Source organism: Bos grunniens, chromosome 11, assembly GCF_055505025.1.
Source record: "Bos grunniens cultivar Pamir isolate PY7600 chromosome 11, Bosgru_T2T1.0, whole genome shotgun sequence".
Lineage (NCBI taxonomy): Eukaryota > Metazoa > Chordata > Mammalia > Artiodactyla > Bovidae > Bos > Bos grunniens.
In genome coordinates, this window is record NC_141175.1 from 84737935 (window position 1) to 84758450 (window position 20516).

A 20516-nucleotide genomic window follows, 5' to 3' on the forward strand; every position below is an offset into this window, starting at 1 on the left:
CAATAATTACATACCACCTCTCTCAGGCACTCTGTGGATCAAATAATGTGAAGTAAACTTTGAAACCAGGAGTAAATAGTGAGACTTTATATCATGGAATCTCAATGTTTTAATTGAAGGAGGAGGCAGAGGTCAGTTCTACACTCTCATTTTATAGATAAACAACATGGATCGAAGAGGCTGAAACAATTTGCTTAATATTATTCCCATACTCACGGAGAAGGCAATGGCACCCCACTCCAGTACTCTTGCCTGGAAAATCCCATGGATGGGGAGCCTGGAAGGCTGCAGTCCATGGGGTCGCTGAGGATCGGACATGACTGAGCAACTTCAGTTTCCCTTTTCACTTTCATGCATTGGAGAAGGAAATGGCAACCCACTCCAATGTTCTAGCCTGGAGAATCTCAGAGACGGGGGATCCTGGTGGGCTGCCGTCTATGGGGTCTCACAGAGTCAGACACGACTGAAGTGACTTAGCAGCAGCAGCATACCCATACTCAAGAGTAATTAAATTTATTTTTGCACAATCATAAGGTCATATATGAAAAGTCTCAAATCCAATTTTGTTATAAAAATAATTTTGTGAAGATTATGAATGTGAGAGCCACAAAAACTCAATATCATTTAGTGTAATAGATAAAGATGGTGAACACACATGCTAGTGAATCAAAGTGTTGCAAAAATGGGGAAAATGGTAATTAATCAGGATTTAATTAAAGTGGACAGCATTCTGAAAGGAATAACAAGGACAGAAGTTATTTATGTGAGTGTCATATGCAAAGAGATATGTCTCTTTTTTTTAATTAAGGCAGAAATTGCCTCTGAAAAGAGCAAAAAGGTAGTAAATCATCATTCTGCAGGAGAAAATAGGAGACAAAGACAGCAGCCACCGATGTTTTTAATTAAGAGGAGAAAGATATTTTAGAAAAGTGAAGGAAACAGTTTAGCCATTTGTTTCCCGCCAGCCATACATAACAGCACTTAGCAACATCACCTCTTGTTTAGGAGGGCAGTGCTACCGTGCGATCTACAGGGTGATGCTCTATAGAGCAAACCCTGTTACATCGAGTTGTTCCTTTAGAAGTGAGGTTGAGTCCATCAATCCCCATCACATTCTCAGCTTTGGACAGAAGGAGACATTTTCAAGGTGGGCAGCTTGGGGTTAACAGTAAGTAGAGTCTTTGGACAGATGAAAATTGAAGATGAACAATTGAGAAAGCTAAATAATTGAAACTGACCCTTCTGAGGGTCAGATAAGCACCCTAAGGGACAGAATAAACACCATGTTCTAACCAGCTCAGCCTCCAGCCAGCCTTGGGGATCCACTCCATTCCTTTCAGAAGATTTAATTAGCTTCCCCCCTGGTATGCACCAGGTGGTATTTCACTCTCAACTTAATTCACCTTTTAGGACTTGTACCCTGCTTCTTTCTTTCCCTGCATATTCTGTTTTTTGACAACCAACTCCAATAAAGTCTATGATTAATCTCAATACCTAGGCACTATTATATTTAATGCTATCTTGGGCCATTTAGAAATAATTTAATTATGTCAAGTAATCATAAATAGGTTTCTTAAGGTACATAATATCTGTGAATTAACTTTCTTGCTTTGCCAGGCAAGAGAGGCCACAACAAGATACTGCCCTCAAAATCGTATGTCCCACCCTGCCTGGCAGGGGTAGTAAGGAGTCATAGCATTCAAGGAGCAGGGTGTGATCAACATGTGGACAGTCTTCTAATTGGTTAGTGGTGAGGTCACTGGAAGTCAGCATCATCACCTTCTGGTTCCAACTGGTCTGGGGTATATGTGCTTGTGAGCAGCATACAGTTAACTTCTTCCACCTGGTGAGAGTTTTAGTATCTGCAAAACAGCTCAAAGGACAATAGTTTGGCCACCTGATGTGAAGAGCCAACTCCTTGGAAAAGGCCCTGATGCTGGAGAAGGGGAGACAGAGGATGAGATTGTTGAATAGCATCACTGAATCAATACACATGAGTTTGAGCAAACTCCAGAAGATGGTGAAGGACAGAGAAGTGTGGTATGCTGCAGTCCATGGGGTCACAAAGAGTTGGACACGATTTGGCAACTGAATAGCAGCAACAGCTGACCACTCAACTGGATACAATAGCTGCAGAAAAGACCCTTGAATCATTTTCCAAGGAAAGCCTCCAGCAGGGCTCTGGAGAAGCTCTTCCTAAAGAGTGTATATCAGTCCAGAAAATTTTCAGTCCATTTTAGTTATTGAAAAAGCCTCTTGTAATTGACTCATTCCCTTTACTTTTAAATTTCAATCTGATGATCATAATTGATTTAAATTTCTCTCCCAACTCCTGCCCTTGCGTGCCATGGCAGCCTGCTTTTGTAAGTCCTAGAGAGTTACAAACTTGAAAAGGTTATCATTCCTTCAGACCCATCTTTCCCCTTTTATAAAAATATATTGCAGCAACTTTTTAAACATTCTGAAATAAAATTAATTGATACTTTCCTGGTGATCCAGTGGTTGGGACATAGTACTTCCAATGCAGGGGGCATGGGTTTGATCCTTGGTCAGGGAAGTTCTGCATGCTGCGAAGTGTGGCCAAAAATAATTTAATTAATTGAAAAAAATAAGGAAGTATGAAGCACTTCCCAATTCATAACAAATGATAATATAACCTATTTCCTGGATATTTTTTTTTCAAATTCTACCTACTAACTCTGATATCTGTCAATGTGTCTGCTTATCCACCCAGTTGTGTCCGACTCTTTGCAACCCCATGGATTGTAGCCCATCAGGTTCCTCTGTCCCTGGGGTTCTCCAGGCAAGAATACTGGAATGGGTTGCCATGCCCTCCTCAATATCTGTCAATATTTTATAATAAATCAATGTTTTTTATCTCTTTTCCCCACTAAAGCCCCACTTCAGAGACCACCCCATCCCATTTCTCCCAAGTGGTCTTTCCTCCACTCCAGGAGTACACGATTCAGAAGTAAACCGATACTGGGAAACTTGATACCAGTCTCACTTTTTTACAATTTTTAAAGCAATTTTCTTGGGAGCCTTCTCTCTTGACCTCAAAAAGGAGAAACCAGTTGAATACTATCCTTCTACAACCCATCACAGAATGGCTAGCTTACTGCACATAATCAATAATTTGTTTATATAATACAATGCAGAAATGTTCACAGCAAATAAACAGGTGAAAAGATAGGAGTGTTTTAAAGTCATAAAATACATTGTCTCCACTCCAGAATTGAGCCAGTGCTTTTTTATTCACTTTGGCTATCAACAGTTCTTCTTATCCATAAGTTCATTAAAGTAATTTAGAAAGCATGTCTGGAAGATATGTGGGCATATGAAGAAGGGGACTCTATCGAATAATCTAAAAAGCAAACTAGTAGAGAATTTGAGTATTGATAATCATACAGGTGACCCCTGAGAAGACACAACAGTGATAAATAAAATCATGTCTAAAACACATGACTTAAGAAGTTAAGTCTCTCCCTTAATACCAAACTTGGGAAGATATGTGTGAGCCAGGAGAATAGGAAAGTGAAGAGAGTTTAGTACTTACAAAGCTAATTGTTTCATAAGAAACTAAAAGAAGTCCTCAGAATGAACAGGGAAGTTATCTTGATCTTAAGAATGAGATCAAATACCAAACTCTATAGTATCGGACTGCCCTTCCTATGCTGTAGCCCCTGCTCACATCTCTCTCTCCCTCACTTTTTATGCTTCACCCCCACCTCAACCATTCCCACCAACCTACTAACAGTACTAGACTGCTCCTTCTCAACACAGGACCTCTGCACCTGAAGTTTCTTCTGCTCAAGACTACGCTGAATTCACCCTCCTCTGCCCTTAGCCAGTTCCTAGCCATTTTTAGACCTTAACTGACTCTCCTAAGAAAAGGTCAGCTCTCTTTGTTAGAAAGTTGTGTAATTTTGCTACTTCCTTTTTTTCCCAAGATAAAAGCCCCATTTGTTCACATGTTCACTGATGACCCCTTTATGTCTAATTACGCTCTGCTTAATAGTAACTTTAAAATACTCAAATAAGTGAGTGAATGAATAATTATAACTGTATGAAAATGAATGTTGCTCCATCGTGTCTGACTCTTTGAGACCCCATGGACTGTACAGTCTATGGAATTCTCCAGGCCTGAATACTGGAGTGGGTAGCCTTCCCCTTCTCCAGGGGATCTTCCCAACCCAGGGATCGAACACAGGTCTCCTGCATTGCAGGTGGATTCTTTACCAGCTGAGCCACAAGGGAAGCCCAAGAATACTAGAGTGGGTAGCCTATCCCTTTTCCAGTGGGTATTCCTGACCCAGGATTTGAACTGGGGTCTCTTGCATTGCAGGCGGATTCTTTACCAACTGAGCTATCGGGGGAACCCTATCAGGTAAATCCTGGAGTAGGAAATGGCAACCCATTCTAGTATTCTTGCCTGGGAAATCCCATGGGTAGAGGAGCCTGGTAGTCTATAGTCCATGGGGTCACAAAGAGTCAGATGTGACTGAGCCACTGAACAAAGCAGGTAGATACCAAAATTCAAGCCCATGTCTGTAAAATCAAGCTGATATCTGCTCTGATCATAAGACACTGTCTCTCACAGAAAAAGAAGGTTCCAAACTTGTCAGAAAATTCATTATGGATTTTTCTGACATTAGTATTTATATATAAATAACTTTTTTAATTTATTCAAATAAATTTACTTAAGTAAATTTATTAAAATAATTTAAATGTATTTAATTATAATTCATACTTAATTAAATGTTTTAAAATTTTACACAAATAACATTTCACCTTAATACAAGGAATGAAGATAAAAAAGCCTATGCTTTCCATTTAAAAGATAAGTCTTAAATATCAAGTGGTATTAGTGATAAATTGACACTAGATTTCCCGTAATGACAAATGTACAATTTTCTAGTTTGTGTTAGAGTGGCCTGCAATGCAGGAGACCTGGGATCAATCCCCGGATTGGGAAGATCCCTTGGAGGAGTGCATGACCACCCAGTCCAGTGTTCTTGCCTGGAGAATCCACATGGACAGAGGAGCCTTGCAGGCTACAGTCCGTGGGGTCACATAGCAAAGAGTCAGACACAAATAAGCAACTAAGCACAGCACAAGGCTGTGTCACAGAGATGTAAGAAACACACACAGAAAACCAAAACAGCTTTATCTTTCTTTTTTTTAATCCAACAAATATGACTGCTTTTAGCAAACAATATTCTTCTGAATATATACAAAATCAAAAGACAAAAAGGTTTGATTAAATGTAATGATTCCATTTGGATTCTCTTCACTGATTCTGTATATTTCTAAAGTAATATTAAAAGAACCTATAGTTAAGGGAAGCAATAGGCTCTTTATAAAGTCCATACTTCATCAAAATTGGCTCCATTTGGCTTTCACACACAGCAAATTTAAATGTCTGGAGATTTACTCATGGAGAGGCGGTAGAAGCGAGTAGGAGACAGAATCTTTTCATCTGTTCCCTGGTTACAATTAAGCTCTAGCTGTCATACAAACACAACCAGTTATTCTCTGCTTTCTACAACCTGTTTAAAAGACAGCTGCGCATCCAGGGGACTAGGCAGTGGGAAGAGTCAATTTAAGGCACAAAGAATAAGAGGGTGCATCGTCTGCAGAGGATGTAAACACGATACTAAAACCAACTAGGGGTCCTCTGCTCTTTATCACCCCTGAGCAGCTTCTCAGGGGTGAAGTGCTTCCCTTGCCTGCTGGAGAAGGTGACCCTGCCTCCTGCCATGTTAGCAGACCACTTTAAGGAGAGTTTCTAGAATACTAACAGCATTATAGAAGTCAGATGTGTTCCAATTGAAACCATCCATGATGATTCCTCCGAAAATGAAAATTCCATTTTTATTTATTTTTTTTAATACTTGGCTGAGTGGGGGAATGGGACTCTGCCAAAAATTGAGCCAAGGCGAAAAGTAACTATTTTTTGCCTCTCTTCTCCAGTCACTGTCTCACTTGGCTTTCTGTGGGCTGTGACTATCTCTTCATGGATCTCTTTATCCTTGACCACACCCAGTCTTACAGGTCATCCACTTAAGATGCACATTTTTTTTTTTTTAATGCACCTTCTTAAAGCACTTGTCTGGTTTCAGGACTCACATGCTCAAAAATCTCCAGGGTCTAGTTCTAGCTCTGAGACTAAGTTCCAAAAGGTCATGGGAAGTATGTAATTCAGTTTTTAGTGACCACAGGACTTAGTTCATGCTGCTGAATGGAATAGTTGCTTACTATCTGCTGCCTGAATAATTTAAAAATTCAGTTATCTTCTGCTAAGTTTTCTTTAAATGTCTGTCCTATAATAAGGCATGTCCCACGAATTTGCATCATTTATTTAACACATACTTACTGATCCTTTCATATGAGTTAGGTAGGCATTTGCAGTGTTGAATAATTTTTCCATCTAAAATCTGTCTTTTCTTGAGCATTATGTACATTCAGAGATACCTTTTTTTTTGACAAAAGAAATCAGAAAACCAAAAAATATCTTCTAAGAGCAATAAAATATGAAATTCAGGTATTCTTGTTAGGCTTCAAATCTATTGTTGTCGTCTCAAAGGAGAGCAATGAATAGGCCATAAACTGCTTTAGCCTGTGAGCTTTTAAGTAGACTTGAACCCAAGTATAGAAGACCTGGCAAATAAAAGACTATTTGTGCTAAATAAAAGTAGAAAAGAATGACAGGTTGGCTATTATTTCCATATTTGCAAATGGTGATTTTTCCAATAATAACATATTTGGCCACAGTTCATATTCGTGGATATGAGTGACTGTGTGCTTGTGTAAGAGTGTGTGTGTATGTGTGCATATGGAATCTGTATTGTGTAATGTCAGATAAGAATGTGGGAAGAAGGACAAAGCAGGCATGATAGACTCATGGAAAGCAGCACCAGAACCATCAATTTACTTGTAAGGGATTCCCCTCCCTCCTCTCCAGAGGTGTTAATTTTGCGGCAAGCGGTTTACCCATGAGAACTTACTTGTGTAATGTTTGCCATCCAGATGTATTCATTACATGCTATTCTTTAAATGAAACCAAAGGGGAACTTAGAATTCCTCTGCAATTCTGCCTTGAAAGGAATATAACCATTTTATGTGCAGCTTCTGGCAGCAGTCTTGTCTTTATGGAACAACTCTTGGGTCTATATCACATACACAAGCTCATGACTGCAGAGGTGCAAGCCATGTGGCTAGGCCTCTGCACCTAGCCCTGATGAAATCCAGGAGCTCTGAGGTGGGAATTCCTAAAGGAACCGCAACTCAAGGCAGGAGCAAATGATCACACAAAGCACAGTGCTCTATCATTTCATTGGTCTGGGACTCTCAAAAAAGGACTCAAGCTGTCAGTGAGCAGTCTTAACTGATCTCTGAAAAACTGACCACCTAAACTCGTACTTTTTCCCCAAAGTCTCTTATCTTGTTTTCCCTGCTTCATTTCTCTCATGGGAGTATCTCCATCTGACACTGTGTGTTAATTTATTTTGCTTTCTGCCTCTTTCTCTAGTGGAATGTAAATCCTAGGAGGGTGTGAACTTTTACTAATTTCACTATTGTGTCTTGAGCATCTGGGACAGTGCCTGGCCCAGAGTAGGTCCTCATAAATATTTTTTGAATGAATCATAAAGAGATAAATGAAAAAATGAATTAATATGACTTTTCAACTGTGTTTCGTTTCTGCTCTCCCCAGTTATTTTGGCTTTTTATTTGAGTTGCTTAATGACTGGTTTTGAACCTCTCAGGAAATTATTTGGTTCCTTGATTTTCAAAAATTAATAAGTGAAACTATATGCATATAAGCATATAAGACATATAAACATATAAGCATATAAGCATATAAACATATAAGCATATAAGACATACCTAAAGAACCCCTCTTAACAGGAAATAAGAGATTCTCTGACATGCTTACAAACTGGGTCAAACAAGAGCTTAAAAGTAATTGCTGAGATAACTGACAAGGGGTCAGCTTACAGGCTCAAGCCTGAGGCTTGGTCAGATTGCATCTCTGTGTGGTCTGGCCTCCTGCTCTGTCTGTCATCACAGAGCAGGTGGCCAGGCAGGACTGTGAGTGTGGATATGGTGACTACTGTCAGTTGCTAACTAGGGCCTGCACTGTAGCTAGGAGATGATTGCTATTAAGTTGCAGTTTGCACTGGACAGGGGCCAAAGTGTTTATTTTCCCCTATGACCCAAACCCCTATTTTGTCTACATAGGTCACCCCCGCCCCCCGAAAGGTCAGGGGACAGTTATGTGCTTCATTGATTTATCTACTATGAACCCAGAGCCACTCTAGATGCTGGGGTCTGACAGGTAGAGGCCCTGCAGTCTTAGACTTTGCTTTATTGATCATCTCTTCCAACCTGCTCATCTATCTTTGTAAGGTCATTTACAGTACCCACTTGAGTCTCTTAGAGACTCAAAAAAGGCCCTTAAACATTTTTAATTTATCTTAAATTTCCAAGAAGAGTCGGAATTTTTGTGTCCTGTTAAATACCAATGTTCAATGTAGCAGCAGGATAGAAACAGAATTATGGCAGATGTAAAGAGAATTTTTTCACTTGTTTTTATCACTAATTAGCTATTTGACCCTAAGCTAGTGGTTAGCTCAAGCTGAACCTAGAATCAACCAAGAAACTTAAAAAAAAATGCCAGTGTCCGTACTCCAGACCAGTAGGAACAAAATCTCTAAAAAGTGGATCGGGGCTTCAGTATTATTTTGAAACAACTGATACTTATGTGCAGCCAGGATTGGGCAAATCTCTTTGTACTTTCTCAGCTTGTAAAAATGAGGGTAATCATAGTTCCCTCATTAGCGCTTAAGAATTTCTTATCTAAAATTTAGGTTGTAGATGTCAAATAAATTTACTATCTATACAACTAACTGGTCTACACTCTCATTTTGGTCTACACTCTCAGAAATTCTTAAACAAATCCAAAGATGGCAAAGACTTCTGTGAGACAGAATAATATTTTAAAATGAAGGGGAAACAATATAGTTTCTGAACTTTCCTTCTTTGTAATTGCTAAGGACCCTTTAGGTCATGCTGTGTAAGATTCTGAGTTTTTAAAGAGATAAGAGCATATAATGTCATTATTTCCAGACACTCCAGTGGTAGCAGAATCAGCAGCATTAAGGCCATGGCTTAAGTCACCCACAAATTCAGTCCATTTCTCCCTTAGGTATCTTTGTTATAAACATTTTCAAGGGCTACTGTCTGGGCACTGTGGTCTCTACTCAAATATTGTCAGTTCTCAGAAGAGTCTAATCAGTGGTCAGCAATTGAAGATGCAGTGAGGGAGCTATAGATCATAGGCAATGCCAAAGAAAGGAGATTTATTGAAAGATCTAAAGTACAATCTTTCAGGGACATTGCTTCAGAACTGGATTCTGAGGAATAAACTGCCGGGTACAGAGGACTCTGGGGATTTCATCTTGAGTCCCTATTGATGGAGTCCTTGAATCAATGTTGATGAAAGTTTGTGCAAACTTAGTGAAAAAGTTTATGTTCTCTAGATAAGGTCCTCTGTTAAGAAAATTAATGTGACAAAAAAGCAAAATCTTCCTCATACTGGAATTTGCTGAAAATGGCTCTGTTGGAAATTAAACCCTGAGATTACATTAGAGAGGGGATCATAGGAAAAGAGGAACATATAGGAAAAGAAATATTGTAATCCAGGGAGGATGCAGTAACCACACTCTGTATTTATAAAATTGGAAAGCACACAGCAGCTTCTTTCATTATAGAGAGGGAAACTACTCTCAACTATAGGGACATCCGCTTTCCTGGATTATTCATTGTGTAGAATTCCATACAATGAAAACCACAGCATGAAAATGAAAATGAAAGTGTTAGTCACTCAGTTGTGTCCAGCTTTTTGTGACCCCATGGACTGTAGCCTGCCAGCCTCCTCTGTCCACGGAATTCTCCAGGCACAAATGCTGGAATGGGTAGCCATTCCCTTCTCCAGGGAATTTTCCCAACCCAGGGATGGAAGCCAGGTCTTCTGCATTGCAGGCAGATTCTTGACCATCTGAGCCATCAAGGAAGCCCAAATAACAAAAACCACAGCATAATCATTATCAGTAATGGGATGGCCTAATTATGTTGAACCTAATTATATAGAAACTTTTATTTTTGGCTTCATGGATATAATATTTAAGGAAATTTACCAATAATAATAATACCACTAATTGAGTAATTTCTGTGATAAGGCAAGTACATATATGTCAAGCACATTATATACATTTATCCTTTCCATAACTCCCTGAAGGAGATTTATGATCCAGGTTTTCCAGAGAAAGACACCGTGGTTAAAAAAACTTCCCAAGGTCACACAGGCAGAGGTGAGATTCAAACCCAGAGAGTCTTTTCTTAACCAGTCTATTTCTTAACCAGTCTCTGTTCTTCTCTGACCCACTAGTTGATCTAGATAATGATTCTGCTATTGAGTTACTGACTGGTAAACTCACCATTGGTAAAGTTTGGAAAGTACAAACTAGATAATGTCCTCATCGTACTGAGGCAGAAATAAAAAATGAAACTGTCAGGATTTTGCACAAGGTCAACTGTTGACTGTAAGTTATTCAAATGCAGAAGTGCAAGTCTCTGCTATGCAGAGACTGACAAATTCAGAGGAAGTGGTTGACTTTACAGTGACAGAGCACTGAGGAAGAAAGGGTTATAACTGAGTCTACTGGGAAGGCTGCTCCCACCCACCAGCATGGGCCACTGACTAGAACAGGTTCAACTGTTCAAAACAAAATAGAGAAGTAAAAGTTTAATTGCAGGAACAAGACCCCAGGGAGGGGGAACATAGCACTTAGAAGTCAACAAGAATCCCCACAGTCACCCTTGAAGCAAAAACCGTGGGTCCCATTGGCAGCAAAGAAAACCTGGTCCAGTGTTTCACCTGAGTTTCCTGTGCAGGAGAATGGCTAAAGCTAGGGATGCTAAAATGCTTTTTTCTTATGAGGAAATCAGTATCAAACTAAACCAATGAAGGAGCAGATAGGTGAATGGTGAACATGGGCAGAGTAGGAAAAGACATGGGGGATGCCTAGAGCTATATTCAGTTCAGTTCAGTTCAGTTGCTCAGTCGTGTCTGACTCTTTGCGACCCCATGAATCGCAGCACGCCAGGCCTCCCTGTCCATCACCAACTCCTGGAGATCACTCAAACTCACGTCTATCGAGTCAGTGATGCCATCCAGCCATCTCATCTTCTGTCGTCCCCTTCTCCTCCTGCCCCCAATCCCTCCCAGAATCAGAGTCTTTTCCAATGAGTCAGCTCTTCGCATGAGGTGGCCAAAGTACTGGAGTTTCAGCTTTAGCATCACTCCTTCCAAAGAACACCCAGGACTGATCTCCTTTAGGATGGACTGTTTGGATCTCCTCGAAGTCCAAGGGACTCTCAAGAGTCTTATCCAACACCACAGTTCAAAAGCATCAATTCTTTGGCACTCAGCTTTCTTTACAGTCCAACTTTCACATCCATACATGACTGCTGGAAAAACCATAGCCTGGACTAGACAGACCTTTGTTGGCAAAGTAATGTCTTTGCTTTTGAATATACTATCTAGGTTGGTCATAACTTTCCTTCCAAGGAGTAAGTGTCTTTTAATTTCATGGCTGCAATCACCATCTTAAGTGATTTTGGAGCCCAGAAAAATAAAGTCTGACACTGTTTCCACTGTTTCCCCATCTATTTCCCATGAAGTGATGGGACCAGATGCCATGATCTTTGTTTTCTGAATGTTGAACTTTAAGCCAACTTTTTCACTCTCCTCTTTCATTTTCATCAAGAGGCTTTTGAGTTCCTCTTCACTTTCTGCCATAAGGGTGGTATCATCTGCATATCTGAGGTTATTGATATTTCTCCAGGTAATCTTGATTCCAGCTTGTGCTTCATCCAGCCCAGCGTTTCTTATGATGTACTCTGAATAGAAGTTAAATCAGTAGGGTGACAATATACAGCCTTGACGTACTTCTTTTCCTATTTGGAACCAGTCTGTTGTTCCATGTCCAGTTCTAACTGTTGCTTCCTGACCTGCATACAGGTTTCTCTAGAGGCAGGTCAGGTGGTCTGATATTCCCATCTCTTTCAGAATTTTCCAGTTTATTGTGATCCACACAGTCAAAGGCTTTGGCATAGTCAATAAAGCTGAAATAGATGTTTTTCTGGAACTCTCTTGCTTTTTCCATGATCCAGCAGATGTTGGCAATTTGATCTCTGGTTCCTCTGCCTTTTCTAAAACCAGCTTGAACATCTGGAAGTTCACGGTTCACGTATTGCTGAAGCCTGGCTGGAGAATTTTGAGCATTAGTTTACTAGCGTGTGAGATGAGTGCAATTGTGCGGTAGTTTGAGCATTCTTTGGCATTGCCTTTCTCTGGGATTGGAATGAAAACTGACTTTTTTCCATCCTGCGCTGTATTAATACACTGAAAAAGCTCCAAGTGCTGAAAAAAACAAAACCAAAAACAAGGATGGTAACTTGACCTAAGTCATTCAAAGTGAAACGAATTACAATGAAGTATTTGTTTTCCTCATGATGAAAAATTGTCGATTGCTTTACTACAATATTAAAATTTGGGATACCCCTGATCACATGTCTAATTTTCCTATAGGCTGGACAAAAGAGTAGAGTATTGCCTAACTCACAACAATTTCATTTGGTTTCAAATGAGCTTGCAAAAAGATCCCCTGACGGTTTGTAGGCAAATAGTTCTTGAAAATCTGAACCACCTTTAGAATATACCAAATCTTAATAATATCCCTATGGAGTCTGCAAGATGGTTATGCCAACTGGGATAGATAACAGTGGAGGCCCACAACTATTTCTTAAGTCCAGCGGAAAGACTGGCAATCAATACACAAGAATACAATTAGGAAATAGCATTGCCATTGGAATGTAAATCACTGTCTTCCTACATACAACATTTTTTCTTTCCAAAGTCACAGCCTGAGCAGCTTATTTTTTTACCTAGAGCTTTGTGTCAGTGATGTAGCCTTTGATAATTCTTGTAATAAAAATCCAGTCATGTATGACATTTAGGAGGGAACGAAAGGTTTGATTTGCCTTGGGCCCCAGGAACCCTTATAAAAATGCCTTTAGTGAGAAATGAAAGGAAAAAAAATTAAGGGGTCATAAATTGAGCCAAATCAAAAATGGTGCCAAGTCACTAGGCTACCTTTTAATGGTTCTAGGAAATAGAGAAGACCAATGAATGTAGTTCCCCCGTCAAATATTAAAATTAACCAAAATAGTCTAAATTGGGGGAAAAAAACAGGAATAAAAAGAACATGATGTTGTCTTAATGCCCTCTCAACAGCTGACAAGATAGATTTGGGGCACTACTGGAATACAGACATTTAATAACAGGGCTTTTATCACCCCATGTGTCACAAGCATGCTTACACTGTGAAGAAAATCTGAATTTTCACTAAGTGATCCATAATACCAATAACAGGCCGCACCCTTTCTACAAAATCCATTCCAATAAGATGTACTCCACTCACATTTTCATTTAGCTCTTGCATTCAGTCAGCTTTGTCCTATTTCCTACGGGTGGAGTCTAGTTATATGCCTTTCCCAATGTCATTTGCAAAGCAGCCACTTTTCTCTTCAAGCCCCTTTCCTTGAGTGTGAGCCAAATGTCTGCCTCTCACACTCTTGAAGGCAGGACCCTAAGTAATTTTTGTCTGAGGACATATGCTAACAGGGAGGTGGCAACCTTCTGTGTCTCCCCACATGTCATTCTATTCATACCCATTAGTCAGTGCAGTCTAATAAACCGCTTGTGTGAAGAGTGGCTTCTGAGAAAGTTTAACTCATCGCAGAGGGGAGGAACATGTTCTTGGGGAAGAATGATTCCTAGGAATATACAAGTCAAGAAGCTCGGAGTTTCCTCTAACAAGCTCAGTGTCCACAACCACCAGGAAGAGGCCGCATGCCTCTGTTAATAAGAGTGGTCCTCATTCAGGCAGCATCACCATCACTTGTGAGTTTGTTAGAAGTGCAGCTACCAGGCCTGTTTCAGATTTACAGCATAAGAAACTGCAGTCTCCAGCTGATTCATATGCAGGTTCACGCTTGAGGAGCATTGGCCTAGAACATGATTCTCAACCTTGGTTACACATGGGGCACCAACCAGGGAAACTTAAAACTTAAAAATAATTATTGATGCCTGAGCAACCCCTCACCCACCACCCCCGTGGAAGAGATTCCAAGATATTCTCTCTGGGGTGTGGCCTAAGCATTGGGATTTTTAAAAGCTCCCCAGGAGATTCTGAGGTGCTCTCAGAATTGGCAAAAAGGCAAAGGAGAGCTACTTTTCCTACCCCTCACACTCTGCCTCACAGTCAAACAGCGGGTTTCCTGGAGTCAGAGTTTCTCTTTTCCTGTGACCTGGCAGCCCAGAGCCCAGCAGTAAGTACAGGGTTGGGGGTTGGGGGGAGTCTACTATGGAACGCAACTCTGAGTCTGATCCTCCCGTCTCCCTCCCACCCTCACCCCCTGACACAGCTGCCACTGATCTTCCACACTTAAGCAAACCACACCAGTGAGTGGCGAACATCAACTCGTGCTTGAAAAATACCAACTTGGAGCCCGGTTTGAGAAGCTACATCAGAGTCTCGAGATGCGACGCTACAATCTGCAGTTTTCACTAGCTTCCCAGGTGTGTCTGATATTCAGCCAGGTTTGTGAACTCCACCGCGGGTCTAGCCTTTCATCCTGCCAAATCATTAAGGGTTCTTAAGGATGAATGAGCTGTCAAGAGGGCGAGGGCCTGGCGCAATACTCCTTTATTAATTATGGCGAAGTGATGTATTGGCAATGATAATGCTTCTCTTGGAAAGGGCAATGAATGGTTCGTCGATTGCTGCATTAGATGTTTCCCAGCTTAACCTTATTGCTCAGCTTTTACTCCTCTCTGTAGTTTTAAAAGCTTCAGGGCTTTCTCATTAAACAGCCTCTTGGTCTTTATTCTCAGGTGAGCTGCAATCTTAGAGGGGAACACCAACAAAGGAGAATCTTTCGGAGTTCTTGGCTGGGGAATTACCACCCCTTACCCGCCCTTTCCTTATCTGCTTGTGTCAGCAGCTCCTAGCTAGCGTATTTCTGGACAGTTCCGATAAGTAGGAAAAACACGGAGTGAGGATTTCAGAGAAAAATCATTGATACATCCCCGGATCCCTTTGCTAAAAGAAAGCTTTCTTTAGCAGAGGGATAGAAAGTGGAGGAAGAAAGATATATCTGGATGAACAATTTCAGAGGTGAGAAACGGGTAGGCAAGCCGGGGTTGGGGTTCTGTCTGTGGGTGAGGAAGGCGGCAAAGAAAAGTTGCAGCGCGGGTCTGCGCGTGTAACCCACGGGTTGGGCGCCGGGGAAAGCGCTAGCGCGCGCGGCCCGAACGCACTGCAGGGCCGAGAACTGAGAGCTGGGAGGACGTCGACAGACCTCCGCGGCAGAGGCTGGGAAGCTGGAATTGTTCCCCTCCGTCCCGGAGCTCCAGAAACGGACCAGCTCTGCTCGTCCGCGGTGGCCGAGGGCGCCGGCGTGGGGCGCGCTGGGGGCCTGGGCGCCGGCGGCGGCTGGGGGGAGCGCGCGTGAGAGCGAGTGCGAGGCTGCGGGCGGCGGGCGGGCGAGTGTGCGCGGGAGGGAGGGAGGGAGAGAGGGAGGAGAGCGCGCGCGCCGCCCGGGCCCCGGCCCTCCCAGCCTCCCGGCCTCCGCGCTGCCTCCCGCCCGCGCGCACCGGCTGCCCGCCGCCGCCGCTCCTGCTCGCGCCGGCGCTGCATCGGAGCCCACCCGCCGTCCGCTTTGTGCTTCCCCCCGAAGATGGGAGCGACCTCTCCCAGCTCGGGAGCTATTTAAAAAGGAGGGAGTGCGCCGTCTTTCCTACTAGCGTGGAGGAACCGGAGAAGGATCCAGTCACACTCCCCCAAATCAGGTAGGATCTTCTGATGGGCAGCTGAAGGGATTTGGTCAGATACCGCCAACTATTTTCCATTTGTTCAGAAGGCTCCACTTCCCTCCGCTTTGGGAAAGGACCGGCTCCTAAATTGTGTGTGTGTGTGTGTATCCCTACCCATATCTGGGGTGTACGCGCTGCTCGGAGAGTGAAATTGCTCGGGCTGGTGCGCCTGGTCGTTGAGTGTACCCGCCTGCCGGAGGAAGAAAGGGCTGCTAAGGAGGGGTGCTGCACCCTGCACCGCCTTGGGCTTGAGGATTCAGGGCGCTGAGAGCGAAGTCCACCCGGAATGCCGCGCTGCTGGGGATCCAGGCGTCCCCACCCACTGGGCTCAGCTCCATGGTCATCCGTCCCCCTGGTAATCCCTGGGGTCTTCCCCAAGCCCACACTCGCGAGTTTCCTCTTTTCCGGCCAGCCCTGGGTGCTCCTTCAGTAAGGACTGCGGAAAGGAGGGAGGTGTGGCCGGGGCGGGGGGGACAGGCGAGGGAAGGATGCAGCGGGGGGTGGGGGGGAGTGGGCTGCAGGGTCCCAGCCTTTGGGCACTCTGCTAGAGGGTGCGTTGGGGATGCTGCGGGCACAGGCAGCTTGCCCCCGAGATTCGTGGGGAACTTTGCCGCTGCATTATCCGCCTTTGCCTCTGGAGCTTTGCTGGCTCTTGGGGAAATGGTCTGTGTTCTGAGATGTGAGGATATCCTTCTTGGCTCCTCCTTAATGAAAAAGAGGGAGGTCTTATGGGTGGACAGTCGGCTACGGAAACCAAATCTGCACAGGCGATGCTTTTAAAAATACAGTATGTGTGCATCCTTGGCGTATAAAATCCCCCTTCCCTCGTGGCTTCTGGATGAATGGCTTGGGCTGGCAATTCGTATTTCCCTCTCCAGACAAAGTGGCAATGGTTGGGTTGTGAGCAGAGTGATCGAATGTAACAAAGAATTTTGTGAAGAAAGCGTTGTGCATGGTGTCCGCAGTCTGTGCAAAGAAAGTCCGCCTCTGCACTAGGTATTTATTTAACCCCCCTCTTGCCTGGCTCCCTCGCAGGCGCTCTCTCTCTACTGCTAGTCAGCCACTAGTGGTTGTGAATATAACAATACAAACTTTGTCCTGCTGGAGGTGTAAAGACTAAAAACAGAGAGAGAGAGAGAGAAAAAAGGATATCAGTAGGTGTAGTGGAAGGAGCTTTTTTAAAAATGACGGTCGTTAAGACAGTACAGACATCCGTGTCATGGAGGAGCTGGTGGAGTAGGTGGAGAGCCTGATCAGATCTGGTTAAAGGCATAGCTTGAGTTTCTCCAGTTAGAGCAATTGAACATCCACACTGTAGTATCTGTGTGAAGATATATCCTGAGGGAAATGGGGAGCAATCAGGAGGGGATTCTGAAAGCATACCTCCCATCCACAGCCCCCTAACATACACACTCACTCCTCACTCGCAGGTTTCTCTTTCTCAGAGCTGCTCCTGCAGCAAGTCAGGCAAAGAGGGAGGAAAATATATTTAGATATTTCATTCATTTCAGAAAAGAAAACAAAGCTGTAATAGGAATGATTGCTTTTAGGTTCCTCTCTGTTACTTGGATTTACCTCTATGGGTTTGCTAAACTTGCTCAATTTTGAGGTTAGCATGAGAAAAAAAAAGGAGGAAGGAAGAGAACTAGCTCGCTCCATCTTTGGGGCCTCCTGAATGAGAAGGCGGGGACAGATGTGCTTATTTCATCAGAAGCAAAATGTATTTTCTTAAATGGTTTTCATTTTAGGGACTCTGCCTGCTTGAAGGATTCCATTTGGATGTGAGGGCTAGTTCATTATTTCTCCCACCTACTAAAGAAGGAACCTTCATTTTTCTCCCCTAAACTGGCTCTTTGATTAAGTATGGCATGACTAATTCCTAGGGAAAAAGTAAAACAAACAAACAACAAAAACCTGCACAGAGGTAAACTGTTATTCACTATTGAGCTGTGCAGGGACAGCAAAGGATGTGAGTGTCCATGACGATCAGACTGCCTTTACTCTGCCTTGAAACCTTAGCAGGGCTGAAAGAGGAGTGTAATGAATTAGAATATGAAGGCTGTGCTTTACATCTGTGTATCTACCTACTGTCAGTTTACTTATCATTACTATTTAATGGTTTCTATTGTATCTTTTCAGATTAAGTACTGGATAACCCATATGTTGGTCATGAAAGGGAAGAAAAATGCATGGCCCAGCAGTGTGTTAACTCCAAATAAAATGACAAAAAGAAAGTGAAATTACAAAAGGAAGGTGAAGTATAGTCAGTAACACCTACAGGACTATTTGTAGGAATTGTATTAATTGCTCTCTCTAATAACTCACTATGTTTTGAAAATTAAATATTTCGAGAGCTTCAGCATTTTGTTAGAAACCTATATTTAACATGTTTTTTTACCAGACAAAAATAGTTTTATTTATCTTGCAAAGTAAACGCATATCTCCTTCCCTGTAAGTACTTAATCTGTTTCTTTGACAAAATAAATGGTGAAAAAAGCTCTGTAGATCCTACCAAGTTGCATTTCCCTTTTAAAGAAAGTATAAAGCATGCATTTAGCTTATGGATGGGTTATTCTCAAAGTAAGTGCATTTGGGGACTGTACCATCTGGTTTTCATGTTGTAGTTCAGTAACAGAGGCCCTTTCTCTGTGATGCCTTCAGGTAGATGGAGAAAAGCAAGTAGGTGAGAAGCAAGCAATCTGTCCCATCATCATGGAAATACACAAGATCTAAATTGAAACAGAAATTAAATGTGGAAAAAGAAGCACATAAAGAGGATGGTAGAGCACATAACTTGCACATTTGATATTTTTGCAGTGTGTATCTATGTTGCTTGTCTCTAAAAATTGTTGCTTGACATTGGGCTGACAAAACTTGAGGAATCCACGTGCCGAGATCTCTCTTCTTGAGCCTTCCACCATCCTTTTTTTTTTTTTTTTCCCTCTAAGGGATAAATGTCTCTTGTCAAAATGTCTTTCAATATTGTACATACCTCATGGTCAGACCCCTCCTCATAACCTGTACCAAGTAGTCTCCCATCTGATCAGATTCTCCTGCTCCCTCTTGTGGCTAATGTTCTGACTTTCTCTGGATTTCAGAATCCATTCCCTCAGCTGCCTATCAATTTGGTTCTAATTTTCAGTGGTAACTGGGGCTAACAAAGCTGGTAGATTGCTCAACTAGCTGTTTCCAATTTTCTCTCTGAACAAAGCGAGATCTACCCCCAGAGGTGAGAGAGACGTCCTTGAGATTTAGTGGATGCAAATGTCACTTGTTCTCTGACTCTTCAAGATGGACTAGGTTCTGGGAAAGTGAGCTTGCAGAGTCTTGCTCTGAGATTTTGAGCTGGACTCAGGGCTAATTCGGTGGGGCCTCATTAAGTGCAGTGGGATTATTTTCAGTTTCCTTTTTTTCTCTTCTGAAAGATAGCTCTCCCTGTGTGAAAGTGTCTGCATCTCCTCTCCCTGTCTCCCTCTGTCCTCAGCCTCCCGTGCGTGTGGGCATACAAACACATACTCTTCACAAAAGATATTTTATACAACATGTATTTTGAAAACTTCCAACTAATAAATGACTTAGATTCTCAGCAGGGTTTGAATATCAAGCTGCTCTTTTTCCAAACTGGAGACTCCTAGGGTAAACTACTTTTACTGATATATTTTCATCACCAGCAGTTGAGAATACAAATGAGATCAGGCGTCTTTTACTAGTGTGTTGATTCAATTTGGAAGACAGTTGCTCCCAGCTCTTGTGTTTCAAGTGTTTTCTGTAGGCTCTCTTTGTTGACAACTCTGTATTGAACCCTTAAGTGTTTTATGTCTACATTTGTGATTTCTCCTTTGATGGGTACAGTCAGGAAACTATAGTAAGTACAAAGTTTCATGAGAATCCTGTTTTCTCTTCATCTGAAACTTTGTAGCCAGTTTTCAGGACGAAGAGGAGACCATGGGGGAGGGGGAAAGCGCTGAAGTGATGAAAAGCAGCTGAAGTGATGAAAGTGTGTTTGTGAGCAGGGGCAAGTACACTCTAGGCAGCTGCCTAGAAAGTGATTTGAGAAGCACAGAACATGCCTGGATTCAAAGCATTTATCTGTCTACCAATGTAGGATCAGGAATTCTCACTATTACAGGCATTCATTTAAATAAAGTAATTCTATCTGCTGCTGCTGCTGCTAAGTCGTTTCAGTTGTGTCCGACTCTGTGCGACCCCATAGACGGCAGCCAACCAGGCTCCAGCGTCCCTGGAATTCTCCAGGCAAGCACACTGGAATGGGTTGCCATTTCCTTCTCCAATGCAGGAAAGTGAAAAGTGAAAGGGAAGTCACTCAGTTGTGTCCGACTCTTCGCTACCCGGTGGACTGCAGCCCACTAGGCTCCTCTGTCCATGGGATTTTCCAGGCAAGAGTGCTGGAGTGGGATAAATCCCTAATAGAATGCAGTGGGATAACCTAGAAAAGAGTTCCCATTCATTCTCACAAACCATTCGCATCTGTTCATTTATTAACTTGGATTGG

At 42.5% G+C, this 20516-nt stretch overlaps 1 protein-coding gene and 1 long non-coding RNA gene across 26 annotated transcripts in view; both read left to right on the plus strand.

Annotated features, from left to right (window-relative positions):
- The window catches only part of SLC8A1 (solute carrier family 8 member A1), a 447983-nt gene that overhangs the window by 51977 nt on the left and 375490 nt on the right, over nt 1-20516 (plus strand). For 15 of the 25 annotated variants that reach the window (XR_015137133.1, XM_086327309.1, XM_086327294.1 and 12 more), the window contains exon 2: nt 14554-14707. The exons of 2 other annotated variants lie outside the window; for them this stretch is intronic. Coding sequence is in view for 16 of the 23 variants with exons in the window: in XM_086327309.1 (XP_086183435.1) it covers nt 14669-14707 (39 nt within the window). In the remaining 7 variants the exon portion in view is untranslated. Of the gene's footprint in view, nt 1-13729; nt 14458-14553; nt 14708-15381; nt 15980-20516 lie in introns of those variants that run through there. 8 more of the 25 variants (XR_015137134.1, XM_086327303.1, XM_086327296.1 and 5 more) reach the window with 3 other exon arrangements.
- On the plus strand, nt 16534-18514 carry LOC147363455 (uncharacterized). Its single transcript, XR_015137170.1, has 2 exons — nt 16534-16999; nt 18143-18514. It is a non-coding gene; the product is annotated as an uncharacterized LOC147363455 (long non-coding RNA).